The sequence below is a fragment of the Oncorhynchus mykiss genome, chromosome 9, assembly GCF_013265735.2.
Source record: "Oncorhynchus mykiss isolate Arlee chromosome 9, USDA_OmykA_1.1, whole genome shotgun sequence".
Lineage (NCBI taxonomy): Eukaryota > Metazoa > Chordata > Actinopteri > Salmoniformes > Salmonidae > Oncorhynchus > Oncorhynchus mykiss.
This window is the reverse complement of record NC_048573.1, coordinates 14,666,264-14,682,829: the sequence shown is the minus strand read 5'-3', so window position 1 is coordinate 14,682,829 and position 16,566 is coordinate 14,666,264. Positions and strand designations below refer to the sequence as shown.

The window sequence follows — 16,566 nt, the reverse complement described above, 5'->3', positions numbered from 1 at the left end:
CTCACAGAGGAATGTAAACTCCCAGAGGAATGTAAACTCGCAGAGGAATGTCAACTCACAGAGGAATGTAAACTCACAGAGGAATGTCAACTCACAGAGGAATGTAAACTCACAGAGGAATGTAAACTCACACAGGAATGTAAACTCACAGAGGAATGTAAACTCACAGAGGAATGTAAACTCACAGAGGAATGTAAACTCACACAGGAATGTAAACTCACAGAGGAATGTAAACTCACACAGGAATGTAAACTCACAGAGGAATGTAAACTCACAGAGGAATGTAAACTCACAGAGGAATGTAAACTCACAGAGGAATGTAAACTCACACAGGAATGTAGACTCACAGAGGAATGTAAACTCACAGAGGAATGTAAACTCACAGAGGAATGTAAACTCACAGAGGAATGTAAACTCACAGAAGAATGTAAACTCACAGAGGAATGTAAACTCCCAGAGGAATGTAAACTCCCAGAGGAATGTAAACTCGCAGAGGAATGTAAACTCACACAGGAATGTAAACTCACAGAGGAATGTAAACTCACAGAGGAATGTAAACTCACACAGGAATGTAAACTCACACAGGAATGTAAACTCACAGAGGAATGTAAACTCTTCACTTTGATTAGTTTAGGAATAGTGTATAAAAAATGGACTCCCTAATACCTATATAGTGCACTACTTTCAACCAATGCCCTAATCAAAAGCACCACACTATTTAGCGAATTAGGTGACATTTGGGACACAACCCATGTCTCCTCCACTCACCTCTGCTGGTAGTTCAGCTGTGACATCATCATCCAGCTCCCTAACAGACAGAAAATAACACAAGTATCAATATCCTTCAATCAAATGCATCACCTTATACCATCCACAATTTCCATATCAACCTATCATATTTCCTGTCCACTTCTCACTTCTCCATCACTCACTCATAGTTGGCAGGTTTCTCAGAGAAGACCCTGAGGACGAAGTCTCCCTCCTTCTTGGGTTCAAAGGTGGAGGGGACAATGATGTACTCCCCGGCAGGCAGCTGGAAGCGAGAGCTCACCTCTCTCAGGTTGATGAAGAGCTCAGAGCGGGCACTGGAACCGTGCGTCAGGAAGAAGTCTCTCTTCAGGTGGACGCCTGATTTACCCATGTACTAAGAGGACAGAGAGAGTAGTGGGAAAATGCTGTGAGGGAGGTGAACTCACTAACCCCTGACCTCTAACCTCTAACCCTTAACCCCTGATCTGCCCACATACTAAGGGCAGGGGAAAGCAGTATGAGTGAGTTAGTTAAACTAGGTGAACCTAACCCATGTACTAAGAGGATGGAGAGGAGGGAAAGCTGTGTGAGTGAACTCTAACCCTTGACCTCTAACCCTTGATCTGCCCACATACTGAAAAGAAAGCACTGTGGGCAAGTTAGTTCACTTCAGAGAAGTTGAGTTCATTGCACCCCCTTCTAGGTGAACCTAACCCCAACTGTGAGGGGAGTAAATATCTAAACCCTTGACCTCTGAGCTTTGACCTTAAAGAGGCAATCAGCAGTTGAAACAATAACAAAGGGTTTTCCCCATCCCCATTTCAGTAAAACGCTGCGGGACGGTGCTGGAGAAATGTAAATACTCACAATTTTTGACTATGGATGCAAGGAAAGACCATCCATGATATAGAAATGATAGTTTCAACTATGTTTAAAGGCTATTTGGTGTTTGTTTAAATTGACTTTGTTCACAAACATTGAAGTAAAACAAGCTGATATGTTGGGTTCTGATGGGGTGACAGTTGAACTAAGCTCATGATTCATTTCTAAGTTCTATTCTTCAAGGCCGGCCTACATACCATAATGCCTACATACCATAATAGTCAAAAAATGGATGCAGCAACTGCAGATCTCCCCTTTAAGACCACATTGTTGCCACAGCATGAGGAGAATTCCACTTCTTCAGTTATGACACACTGTCCAAAAGGTTTTAAAGCACTCTAAATATCTAGCAAATGGACCAACAGGATCATAGTTATGCTGGACTCTTAGAGCTTATCACAAGATTAACTTACAACCTAACGTCAAAGAATACTGGCCAGCAGAATATACATACCTCATTAGGAACCTGAAGAGAGACACAGAAAAGATAGGAGTTAGATAGAAACATCCAGTCAATTCTACTCGTTCAAAAACAGTTTCTTGGACAAACTGTCGTACTCCCTTGCTTACACTTTAAAACTCAATGAAAAAAGTTTAACCAGCTACAAAGATCAGTTTCTTGCCTCGTAGATGGCGAAACCGATGGTCTCCATGTCTTTGCCCTCCTTGCGTTTCTTTCTCCGGTCCTTCTGCATGAGCGCCACCAGGAAGCTGCAATCTGATTGGCCGGCTGTGTCGGGGTGCTGCAGGGCAACCTTGAATTGCGGGTTGATCCAGAATGTGGCTAGGGATTGTGGGAGAAACAGTTATTAGAAGAATCTAGAGAAGGAAACATTTGAATCAACTGTTTATTAGACACCATTTCTTTATCCTCACGCATCCAGTAGAAGTTGCTTTTAGGTACATATCTAGCTTCAGCCTACCCTCCCACATCGTAATCTTAACCATGGGAGAAAAACAACTCCTTTACTCAGCGACTAGGAGTAACTGTCTTTATCCTTCTCTCTTTGCTACAGCCTGCCTGGGCCACTTCCCTCTCTCCTCTGCTTCCTTCTCTGCCTGCTTCTCTGCCTCCTTCCCTGCCTCTTTTTTTCCATCCTCCCTCCTCACCAGGGAAGTTCCTGCAGCCCCCAGCCGTGCTGCCTGACCTCCACTCCCCCTGGTAGACGGCTGAGCTCCACTTCTTCTGCTGGGTGGCCTCCAGAGCGTCTGCTGTCAGGTTGCAGATCTCCAGACGTGTGAACTCAAGCAGGAAGTCACTGAACGACATCCTGATAGAAGGGAGGGAGGGAGGGAGGGAGGGAGGGAGGGAGGGAGGGAGGGAGGGAGGGAGGGAGGGAGGGAGGGAGATGGAGAGTCGGTCAGGTATACGATGCATTAGCGCACACATACTCTCAAGTATCATACCGATCGGCCAATAAGACATCCGACTTGGTGTCACACATACATACACATAAACACACACACACTCACCAGAACTCTCCGTCCTCACTGCAGTTCTGGAGTCGCCCTCTGACTGAGCGGTCAACACCCTCCCACTCTCTGGAGCTGAAACATCCACAATGAAAACACATCACAGACTGTATTTCAACAACAAATAGTAGTTATATGATATGACAGCTATAAACTCACTAGATATGCTATATTATATGACAGCTATAAACTCACTAGATATGCTATATGATATGACAGCTATAAACTCACTAGATATGCTATATGATATGACAGCTATAAACTCACTAGTTATATTATATGACAGCTATAAACTCACTAGATATGCTATATGATATGACAACTATAAACTCACTAGATATGCTATATGATATGACAACTATAAACTCACTAGATATGCTATATGATATGACAGCTATAAACTCACTAGATATGCTATATGATATGACAACTATAAACTCACTAGATATGCTATATGATATGACAGCTATAAACTCACTAGATATGCTATATGATATGACAGCTATAAACTCACTAGATATGCTATATGATATGACAGCCATAAACTCACTAGTTTTATGACATATGACAACTATAAACTCACTAGTTATATGATATGACAGCTATAAACTCACTAGATATGCTATATGATATGACAAACATAAACTCACTAGTTATATGCTATATGATATGACAACTATAAACTCACTAGTTATATGCTATATGATATGACAACTATAAACTCACTAGTTATATGATATATGATATGACAGTTATAAACTCACTAGTTATATGATATATGATATGACAGTTATAAACTCACTAGTTATATGATATATGATATGACAGTTATAAACTCACTAGTTTTATGATATATGATATGACAGTTATAAACTCACTAGTTATATGATATATGATATGACAGTTATAAACTCACTAGTTATATGATATGACAGTTATAAACTCACTAGTTATATGATATGACAGCTATAAACTCACTAGTTATATGATATATGATATGACAGTTATAAACTCACTAGTTTTATGTTATATGATATGACAGTTATAAACTCACTAGTTATATGATATATGATATGACAGTTATAAATACACTAGTTTTATGATATATGATATGACAGTTATAAACTCACTAGTTTTATGATATATGATATGACAGTTATAAACTCACTAGTTATATGATATATGATATGACAGTTATAAACTCACTAGTTATATGATATATGATATGACAGTTATAAACTCACTAGTTATATGATATGACAGTTATAAACTCACTAGTTATATGATATGACAGCTATAAACTCACTAGTTATATGATATATGATATGACAGTTATAAACTCACTAGTTTTATGTTATATGATATGACAGTTATAAACTCACTAGTTATATGATATATGATATGACAGTTATAAATACACTAGTTTTATGATATATGATATGACAGTTATAAACGCACTAGTTATATGATATATGATATGACAACTATAAACTCACTAGTTATATGATATATGATATGACAGTTATAAACTCACTAGTTATATGATATATGATATGACAGTTATAAATACACTAGTTTTATGATATATGATATGACAGTTATAAACGCACTAGTTATATGATATGACAGTTATAAACTCACTAGTTATATGATATATGATATGACAGTTATAAACTCACTAGTTTTATGTTATATGATATGACAGTTATAAACTCACTAGTTATATGATATGACAGTTATAAACTCACTAGTTATATGATATGACAGCTATAAACTCACTAGATATATGATATGACAGTTATAAACTCACTAGTTATATGATATATGATATGACAGCTATAAACTCACTAGTTTTATGTTATATGATATGACAGTTATAAACTCACTAGATATATGATATGACAGTTATAAACTCACTAGATATATGATATGACAGTTATAAACTCACTAGTTATATGATATATGATATGACAGCTATAAACTCACTAGTTATATGATATATGATATGACAGTTATAAACTCACTAGTTATATGATATGACAGCTATAAACTCACTAGTTTTATGATGTATGATATGACAGTTATAAACTCACTAGTTATATGATATATAATATGACAGTTATAAACTCACTAGTTATATGATATGACAGCTATAAACTCACTAGATATGCTATATGATATGACAAACATAAACTCACTAGTTATATGCTATATGATATGACAACTATAAACTCACTAGTTATATGCTATATGATATGACAACTATAAACTCACTAGTTATATGATATATGATATGACAGTTATAAACTCACTAGTTATATGATATATGATATGACAGTTATAAACTCACTAGTTATATGATATATGATATGACAGTTATAAACTCACTAGTTTTATGATATATGATATGACAGTTATAAACTCACTAGTTATATGATATATGATATGACAGTTATAAACTCACTAGTTATATGATATATGATATGACAGTTATAAACTCACTAGTTATATGATATGACAGTTATAAACTCACTAGTTATATGATATGACAGCTATAAACTCACTAGTTATATGATATATGATATGACAGTTATAAACTCACTAGTTTTATGTTATATGATATGACAGTTATAAACTCACTAGTTATATGATATATGATATGACAGTTATAAATACACTAGTTTTATGATATATGATATGACAGTTATAAACGCACTAGTTATATGATATATGATATGACAACTATAAACTCACTAGTTATATGATATATGATATGACAGTTATAAACTCACTAGTTATATGATATATGATATGACAGTTATAAATACACTAGTTTTATGATATATGATATGACAGTTATAAACGCACTAGTTATATGATATGACAGTTATAAACTCACTAGTTATATGATATATGATATGACAGTTATAAACTCACTAGTTTTATGTTATATGATATGACAGTTATAAACTCACTAGTTATATGATATGACAGTTATAAACTCACTAGTTATATGATATGACAGCTATAAACTCACTAGATATATGATATGACAGTTATAAACTCACTAGTTATATGATATATGATATGACAGCTATAAACTCACTAGTTTTATGTTATATGATATGACAGTTATAAACTCACTAGATATATGATATGACAGTTATAAACTCACTAGATATATGATATGACAGTTATAAACTCACTAGTTATATGATATATGATATGACAGCTATAAACTCACTAGTTTTATGTTATATGATATGACAGTTATAAACTCACTAGTTATATGATATATGATATGACAGTTATAAACTCACTAGTTATATGATATGACAGCTATAAACTCACTAGTTTTATGATGTATGATATGACAGTTATAAACTCACTAGTTATATGATATGACAGTTATAAACTCACTAGTTATATGATATGACAGCTATAAACTCACTAGATATATGATATGACAGTTATAAACTCACTAGTTATATGATATATGATATGACAGCTATAAACTCACTAGTTTTATGTTATATGATATGACAGTTATAAACTCACTAGATATATGATATGACAGTTATAAACTCACTAGATATATGATATGACAGTTATAAACTCACTAGTTATATGATATATGATATGACAGCTATAAACTCACTAGTTATATGATATATGATATGACAGTTATAAACTCACTAGTTATATGATATGACAGCTATAAACTCACTAGTTTTATGATGTATGATATGACAGTTATAAACTCACTAGTTATATGATATATAATATGACAGTTATAAACTCACTAGTTATATGATATGACAGCTATAAACTCACTAGATATGCTATATGATATGACAAACATAAACTCACTAGTTATATGCTATATGATATGACAACTATAAACTCACTAGTTATATGCTATATGATATGACAACTATAAACTCACTAGTTATATGATATATGATATGACAGTTATAAACTCACTAGTTATATGATATATGATATGACAGTTATAAACTCACTAGTTATATGATATATGATATGACAGTTATAAACTCACTAGTTTTATGATATATGATATGACAGTTATAAACTCACTAGTTATATGATATATGATATGACAGTTATAAACTCACTAGTTATATGATATATGATATGACAGTTATAAACTCACTAGTTATATGATATGACAGTTATAAACTCACTAGTTATATGATATGACAGCTATAAACTCACTAGTTATATGATATATGATATGACAGTTATAAACTCACTAGTTTTATGTTATATGATATGACAGTTATAAACTCACTAGTTATATGATATATGATATGACAGTTATAAATACACTAGTTTTATGATATATGATATGACAGTTATAAACGCACTAGTTATATGATATATGATATGACAACTATAAACTCACTAGTTATATGATATATGATATGACAGTTATAAACTCACTAGTTATATGATATATGATATGACAGTTATAAATACACTAGTTTTATGATATATGATATGACAGTTATAAACGCACTAGTTATATGATATGACAGTTATAAACTCACTAGTTATATGATATATGATATGACAGTTATAAACTCACTAGTTTTATGTTATATGATATGACAGTTATAAACTCACTAGTTATATGATATGACAGTTATAAACTCACTAGTTATATGATATGACAGCTATAAACTCACTAGATATATGATATGACAGTTATAAACTCACTAGTTATATGATATATGATATGACAGCTATAAACTCACTAGTTTTATGTTATATGATATGACAGTTATAAACTCACTAGATATATGATATGACAGTTATAAACTCACTAGATATATGATATGACAGTTATAAACTCACTAGTTATATGATATATGATATGACAGCTATAAACTCACTAGTTTTATGTTATATGATATGACAGTTATAAACTCACTAGTTATATGATATATGATATGACAGTTATAAACTCACTAGTTATATGATATGACAGCTATAAACTCACTAGTTTTATGATGTATGATATGACAGTTATAAACTCACTAGTTATATGATATATAATATGACAGTTATAAACTCACTAGTTATATGATATATGATATGACAGCTATAAATACACTAGTTTTATGATATATGATATGACAGTTATAAACTCACTAGTTATATGATATATGATATGACAGCTATAAATACACTAGTTTTATGATATATGATATGACAGTTATAAACGCACTAGTTATATGATATATGATATGACAGTTATAAACTCACTAGTTATATGATATATGATATGACAGTTATAAACTCACTAGATATATGATATGACAGTTATAAACTCACTAGATATATGATATGACAGTTATAAACTCACTAGATATATGATATGACAGTTATAAACTCACTAGATATATGATATGACAGTTATAAACTCACTAGTTATATGATATATGATATGACAGTTATAAACTCACTAGTTATATGATATATGATATGACAGTTATAAACTCACTAGTTATATGATATATGATATGACAGTTATAAACTCACTAGTTTTATGATATATGATATGACAGTTATAAACTCACTAGTTATATGATATATGATATGACAGTTATAAACTCAGTATTCATTCCCCTTCCACATTTTGTTACATTACAGCCTTATTCTAAAATGGATTCAATAAAAACAATTCCTCATCAATCTACACACAATACCACATAATGACAAAGTAAAAACAGGTTTTTAGACATTTTTGCTCATTTATAAAAGATAAATTACATTTACACAAGTATTCATACCCTTTACCCAACACTTTGTTGAAGCAATTTTGGCAGCGTTTACAGCCTCGAGTCTTCTTGGGTATGATGCTACAAGCTTGGCACAACTGTATTTGGGGAGTTTTTCCCATTCTTCTCTGCAGATCCTCTCAAGCTCTGTCAGGTTGGATGGGGAGTGTTGCTGCACAGCTATTTTCAGTCTCTCTAGAGATGTTCGATCGGGTTCAAGTCCGGGCTCTGGCTGGGCCACTCAAGGACATTCAGAGATTTGTCCTGAAGCCACTCCTACATTGTCTTGGCTGTGTGCTTAGGGTCGTTGTCCTGTTGGAAGGTGATCCTTCACCACAGTCTGAGGTCCTGAGCGCTCTGGAGCAGGTTTTCATCAAGGATCTCTCTGTTCTTTGCTCCATTCATCTTTGCCTCGATCCTGACTAGTCTCCTAGTCCCTGCTGCTGAAAAACATCTCCACAGCATGATGCTGTCACCACCATGCTTCACCGTAGGGATGGTGCCAGGTTTCATCCAGACGTGACGCTTGGCATTCAGGCCGAAGAGTTTAATCTTTGTTCCATCAGACCAGAGAATATTGTTTCTCGTTGTCTGAGTCCTTTAGGTGCCTCCAAGAGGGCTGTCGTGTGCCTTTTACTGAGAAGAGGCTTCCATCTGGCCATTCTACCATAAAGGCCTGATTGGTGGAGTGCTGCAGAGATGGTTGTCCTTCTGGAAGATTCTCCAAGCTCCACAAAGGAACTCTAGAGCTCTGTCAGAGTGACCATCGGGTTCTTGGTCACCTCCATGACCAAGGCCCTTCTCCCCTGATTGCTCAGTTTGGCCGGGCGGCCAGCTCTAAGAAGAGTCTTGGTGGTTCCAAACTTCTTCAAACTAAGAATGATGGAGGCCACTGTGTTCTTGGGGACCTTCTATGCTGCAGAAATAGTTTGGTACCCTTCCCCAGGTCTGTGCCTCAACACAACCTTGTCTCGGAGCTCCACAGACAATTCCTTCAACCTCATGGCTTGGTTTTTGCTCTGACATGCACTGTCAACTGTGGGACCTTATATAGACAGGTGTGTGCCTTTCCAAATCAACTCCAATCAAGTTATAGAAACATCTCAAGGATGATCAATGGAAACAGGATGCACCTGAGCTCAATTTCGAGTCTTATAGCAAAGGGTATGAATACATCTGTAATGTATTTTTGTTTATATATTTAATAAATTTGCAAAAATGTCTAAAAACCTGTTTTTGCTTTGTCATTATGGGGTATTGTGTGTAGATTGCTGAGTTTTTATTTAATTGAATCCATTTTAGAATAAGGCTGTAATGTAACAAAACGTGAAACAAGTCAAGGGGTCTGAATACACGGTATATGACACATGATATGTAATATGAGAGGTGTAAAGTGAAGCTTCTGTCTCGTACTTGTCACTCCAGGCCCCAGTCCACTCTATCTCTCCCCAGGGGTTGCGAATACGGACCAGTTTGGTCTTATTCCCCCTGTACACCACCTGATGGAGAGGGATACCTCATTACACAGATGTTTAGTAGCTGGGCAAATCACCAGCCTTGAGTCAATCAAACTGATGCAAAGAGAAACACATTGGTTTCAATGCTGTCTTTTCTGTCCAATCGGATGTAATTATTGTTCTCTCTGTTTAGAACCCCACTAAAACAAACTGGGATCACCGTCTTAGTGTCAATCAAACATTGGCTCACCTCGTCGACCCCTGTCAATGAGTAGGCGTGGCCTTTCACTAGCTTCTTAAAGGTCACGGCCTCCATGTCATGACTGCCGGTGATCTGGGGATAGAGAAAGGACTCGGTCAGGGAAGACACACGCACACAAACGCAGGCACGCACACACACACACACACACACACGTACAAACACTGCTACATGTGTCGGTTCAGCGTATGGGTATTGGTACTGACGTCTATGGAGCAGCCCAGCAGTGAGCCTCTCTCCACGGCCCGGCTGATGATGCTGTAAAGGTCAGAGGGCGCCTTCCTCAGCTCGAACATCTCCGTCACTCCTCCTGTGAAGTCCTCAAAACCCTCTGACGTACTGCCTCCCGACAGAGCCTCATAACAGCCATTCAACCTGCAACAAGGGTTGACAATTATGTGTCAAAAGTCTATGTAAGACCACAAATCAGTCTACAATAAGCATACAGACATATCATTTTATATTTACATTTTGGTCATTTAGCAGACGCTCTAATCCAGAGCGATTTACTGATATCATAACACTCACAAACATATACATAGACAGAGTGAAAGAAATGCAAAGCCCACATTTACATTTGAATTATTTTAACCACCCTCTTCTCCTCTCCTCCCTCATCCCTCCTTACTTGGCATAGGCCTTCTCCAGCAGGGCGCTCCAGAACTCTCCTCCCTCGGCAGAGTGGACAAACAGCAGCTTCCCATCCTTCACCGGCAGCCTGTCATCGATCACCACCTCCACCCACTCCCCATACTGCCAGAACTACAACACAGAGACACTAGGGAGTTTATAACCATCTCAGAACTACAACACACAGACAGTAGGGAGTTTATAACCATCTCAGAACTACAACACACAGACAGTAGGGAGTTTATAACCATATCAGAATTAGAATGAAGAGTAGAGTAGAATGAAGGGAGTTGTCTCTGGAAGCTGATCCATGGTCAGTTTTACACAAGGATCATATTCATGTTACTATACACACCAAGAGTGAATACACAGAACATTGAAGAAGACAAAAGAAGAATCCCCTCCCCCGAGGATAAGCAGGGAGTTTATGATCACTAACAGCCAATGACCACCAGAGGTCAGAGGTGCCACTAGAACCAGCTCATCGTAGATAGAGCTCAACAGGGGAAATAAGGAACTAAGACTGAGTTAACAACCAGAGGAAGTCATGGTGGGTTCCATGTAGCCTGCCTACACCACTGTGATGTCAGTACGCTTTTAGAGGGAGAAACACAGGCTGCTCAGTAATGTATCATACTCCTCAGCTGCATGCAGTTGACTGATGTAATAACGGCAAGGCAACACAGCTTCACCAGACCAGATGAGGGAAACCAGGGCCAGGTACAGTATATATGAGGTACATAGATGGGAAACATTAATGGAACCACATTGAAGACATTTTTGTCAGAACCAGAAGCCACAATGACACTTACGAGAGTGCATGAGTGTGTGTGAATGAGTGTGTGTGTGTGTGCGTGCATGAGTGTGTGTGTGCGTGCGTGCGTGCATGAGTGTGTGTGTGTGTATGTGTGCGTTTGTGTGTGTGCCTGTGAACGTGCATGAGTGTAAGTGTGTGTGTGTGTGTGTGTGTGTGTGTGTGTGTGTGTGTGTGTGATCAAGATCTCAGCAAAAAAGAGTGTATAAAATAAATACTACTAATACTGAGCAATATTGCATGCTCAAAAATATATTAATTTTACACTAGTACAATTGCTCACATAGAGATATTGTTTACTCAAGTAGCTTGTTTTTTCTAAATACGATAGGGGTCAAAAGGATTGCTACCCCTGTTTCCAATACCAATAATACATGGAACATTATATAGCCCTTTTCAACTTCCTAACGGCACTTTACAATTGTAGAAACGAAACAAAAAAAACAGAGATAAATAACAGGCAATACCTTTCAACTGGGGCTTCTTCTGAAATGTTTTATGGGATTGGAGAACACACATCTTTCCAGATCCTCGATATCCTTCGTCTGCTCTTACGGACTGTCCTTTTCAATTCAAACCACAGGTTTTCAATGGGGTTCAAGTCCAGAGACTTGTTGCAAAATGCCGATTTTGTGGTCAACTAACCATTTCTCATGTCTGCTTGGTGTTATTGTCTTGCTGGAAAATGCACCTGTGGCCAAGTGTCAGCCTCCTGGCAGAGGTAACCAGGTTTTGGGTAAAAAATCCTCAGACTTGGTAAAGTTCATGAAGCCGTTGACCTTAACAACTTCCACAGGACCAGTGGAAGCGAACCAAACATAACGTCAAAGATGCACCAACATATTTTACAGTAGGTATGAGGTACTTTTCTTGTTAAGGTCAACGGCATTATGAACTTAACCCAGTACCAGGACATTTTAAACAAAAAACTGGTCGCCTCTGCCTGGAGGCTAATACCTGGCTACAAGTTAATCTTCCAGCAAGATAATAACCCCAAGCACTCATCTAAATCCACAAAGAAATGATTAATTGACCACAAAATGAACATTTTGTAATCTCAATCTCCGGACTGGAACCCCATTGAAACCTTTAGTTTGAATTGAAGAGGGGAGTCCATAAGGGCAGTCGAAGGACATCAAGGATCTGGAAAGATTCTGTATGGAGGAATGGTTTAAACTCCCCCCCAACGTGTTCTCCAATCTTATAATCCCAAGGGCAGGGTGCTAGAGTATTAAAAACAAGGCTGCCAATCATTTGGACCCTCATCGTTTTTAGATTATTTTTGAATTACTTTTTTCAAGACCCAGTGAAGTCAACATCTGATGAAGTGTGATTTTTTTATCAGTGTTATTTCCCGATAGTTGCTGGTTGAAAATACAATCTAGACAGGACCTTCTAATCAGCAGGTTTTCATGGGACTAAGGTTTGGCATTCCATGGTGATATCACCACGCAGTCAATTGATTAATAGACCAAATACAAGGAGAGTTCCAAAGCTCTCAGCTTCCCCCTCCCCCACCCAGACCACTCCCAGACAGTGATAGAAATATTCTTGCTTGATCATTTTTTGTTGCCCATTTTAATGGGAGTCTATTAAAGTAAGGTACTTTAATTGTGACCCAGAAATGATCTGATATTGATATTCAAACCGCTGCATTAGGCCTTTAAAACAAATCTATTTAGCTGATAAATTGTCTTAATATATAAATAAACTGAAAATAACTCAAATAAAACTGATCTTGCTGGTTCATCCCCATTGTTTAGGTTGAATGCATTTAATGCCTGCTCTGTGGTTGTCCCATTAGGCAGGGGATTTTGAAATCAACCAAACTGCAAAGACTTATATTAGCCAACAGCTAAACCAGGGCGTTGTAAAAGCAGTATTTTTTTTCACCTGCTAAACTGGAAATGCAACTTTTGGTCAGGACTTGTCTGACACAGAGAAGCACCACAACCCTCCCTCCTCCACAGACACACACAAGAGGGGGAATCACACTATGATCACATTTCTGAATCTACGCTATTAGCCTTTACGGGGCATATCCTAACTTCCACTCAAAGTCGAACGCATTGATGACAATAAGAGACGAAGTGAACATTTTATGTTGGTGGAAGTTAGGACTCATTCCTATCACAACTATATCTCAATGTATCTATTTAGCAGAGTTGGTGTCTGATCCACATAAATCCAATCATTTTGTGAACTGAGTTGTATGCCAGTTCAATGGACAGTATCATTTGAACTTAAATTCACCCCAACGTTATCACAACAATATTTGACACACCTGTGGTGCCTACAAGAAAGTAAACCAGCAGCACTTAAAGGAACTTAACGTAACTGTCAAGCGTTTCCAGATTTCTATGAAATATGACCTATAATTAATTCCAAAAAAGGCAATTACGTAGGTGGAAAAGCAGATTTCCGTGTTGTAATGGTGGGGCTGTATACCTGTTATGAAAAATATGAATGCGAGTAGATTGCTGATTGGCCAGCTCACCCAATGAGGTTGGACGATGTCATTATCTTTGAGGAAATAGCAAGCATTTTTTAAATGTTTAAGATACAAGTTTGAGGTTGTTGAAGTGTTTTTTTCTCAAATGTATGCTTCGGCCACAAATACGAGTATAAGATGAGTCAAAAATATTATTTGGGTATGAGTTAACAGAATATAAACTTTGAAAGGGGTATTTTCACTGGACAGTTACTTTAAACTTTAAACTTTTTCACTGGACAGTTACTTTTCACTTTCTGATCAAATCAAATCAAATGTTATTGGTCACATACACATGGTTAGCAGATGTTAATGCGAATGTAGTGAAATGCTTGTGCTTCTAGTTCTGACCGTGCAGTAATATCTAACAATCTAATAATTTCACAACAACTACATTATACACACACAAGTGTAAAGGAATGAATAAGAATATGTACATATAAATATATGGATGAGTGATGGCCGTGTGGCATAGGCAATATGCAGTAGATGGTATAGAGAACAGCATATACATATGAGATGAGTAATGTAGAGTAGGTAAACATTATATAAAGTGGCATTGTTTAAAGTGACTAGCGATGCATAAGAAGGTGATACATAAGGTTTGAGTAAGAGGTTTGGTTTTGTGTACAAAGCAAAGTTCATATGATAAGGCCTGGCAAGAAGCAGGAAGAGGTTCCTTGGTTCTGTTACGATGTACTCAAATCCTACCTAGGTGTATTGTTTGCAGATAAAGTGTTTATAACTGGTTTATTACTCAGTAACTGTGATAGTCGAGATTTTGACTGAACTATCTGTAAATGTCAAGCAGAGAATTTAGGCAGCTAAATATTGAGACCTTTTAAAAAATATATAAATTATACACCTTTTCTATAAATACTTGAGCTAAATATCAACTGCAGATCCAGTATTTGGGAAATCAACAAGAATACCTTAATACACAGTAGTATAGAAACAGGAAGTGAGTGTGTGTTGACCTGGAAGTGAAAGATGCCAGCGTACTGTCCTCCGAAGTCCTGTCCATGAGGAACCACTCTGTGGAGGAGATTATCATTCAAAGTCAACGAAGCTATGGCTGCCAGCAACCAGCAGTCACCTGTAACACACACACACACACACACACACACACACACACACACACACACACACACACACACACACACACACACACGTTCACATGCAGGCACACACACACACACACACAACATAAAACCTCAGTCATAGATAGACTACGGCAATGATAGCAATGCATTGTATCAGTCATCCCTTCAAGAAGTCAACAACCGTTCATTAGAAGGGTGAGTTTTGTCTGGTCACATGTTCTGACCAGGAAATACTGTCTGCTAGTCATATCATTCAACTAATGCCCAGAGTTTTTCCTGCTCTAGCAACACGATAAGGTAAAACTCCTCCCCTTGTTCATCATTCCTCTCTTCAAAAGTTCCCAACTGTTCTTCCTTGGAATCATTTCTCACCTCAAGGGTAGGTGAAGCTAGCTATCTGACAACAACACGTCATCTTAAGACATGACTTATTAATCGTTTCTGTCTGCTGTGGGAACGAATCCCTTCAGCCTGAAGTGGTAAAACGCTTGTAGAACTGGACCTTAAAGCAACCTGTAAAGAGAGAGGGGTTCAAACATCTGTTAACACACCCTTCACCATGACCCTACGAAACCTCCCAGGAGTGTTTCACTTTGAACTGGACCAACAGTGTGCTGCTTCAATCACTACACCTACCTCTAACAGGACATAAGACAACGCCCCTGCAGAGTAGAGAGGTTACTATTTCGTTTTTAAGATGTGAGATAGCAGAGCGGGGTATAAATTATTCATCCTCTGCAGGGTTTAGAGGACAACACCTCGATGTCAATCAAAACTTTTCTGTGGGCATATTCATCTCTCTTTCTCCCTCTCTCCGTCTCTCTCTCTCCCACCTCCCTCTCTCCGTCTCTCTCTCCCTACCTCTCTCTTCTAATTTCTTTGTGTTTATTTAACCAGCTCAGT

The 16,566-nt window shown here is 37.0% G+C and overlaps 1 protein-coding gene across 2 annotated transcripts in view; it reads right to left on the bottom strand.

Moving 5' to 3' along the window:
- LOC110531583 (calpain-1 catalytic subunit) overlaps positions 1 to 16,566 on the bottom strand; it is a 38,429-nt gene that overhangs the window by 4,902 nt on the left and 16,961 nt on the right. For both annotated transcript variants that reach the window (XM_036987391.1, XM_036987392.1), the window contains exons 4-14: positions 15,538 to 15,656; positions 11,254 to 11,387; positions 10,832 to 11,000; positions 10,617 to 10,700; positions 10,323 to 10,408; positions 3,106 to 3,180; positions 2,743 to 2,903; positions 2,256 to 2,416; positions 2,087 to 2,098; positions 933 to 1,144; positions 769 to 808 (exon numbers count right to left, since the gene is read on the bottom strand). In XM_036987391.1, coding sequence (XP_036843286.1) covers positions 769 to 808; positions 933 to 1,144; positions 2,087 to 2,098; positions 2,256 to 2,416; positions 2,743 to 2,903; positions 3,106 to 3,180; positions 10,323 to 10,408; positions 10,617 to 10,700; positions 10,832 to 11,000; positions 11,254 to 11,387; positions 15,538 to 15,656 — 1,253 coding nt within the window. The remainder of the gene's footprint in view (positions 1 to 768; positions 809 to 932; positions 1,145 to 2,086; positions 2,099 to 2,255; positions 2,417 to 2,742; positions 2,904 to 3,105; positions 3,181 to 10,322; positions 10,409 to 10,616; positions 10,701 to 10,831; positions 11,001 to 11,253; positions 11,388 to 15,537; positions 15,657 to 16,566) is intronic.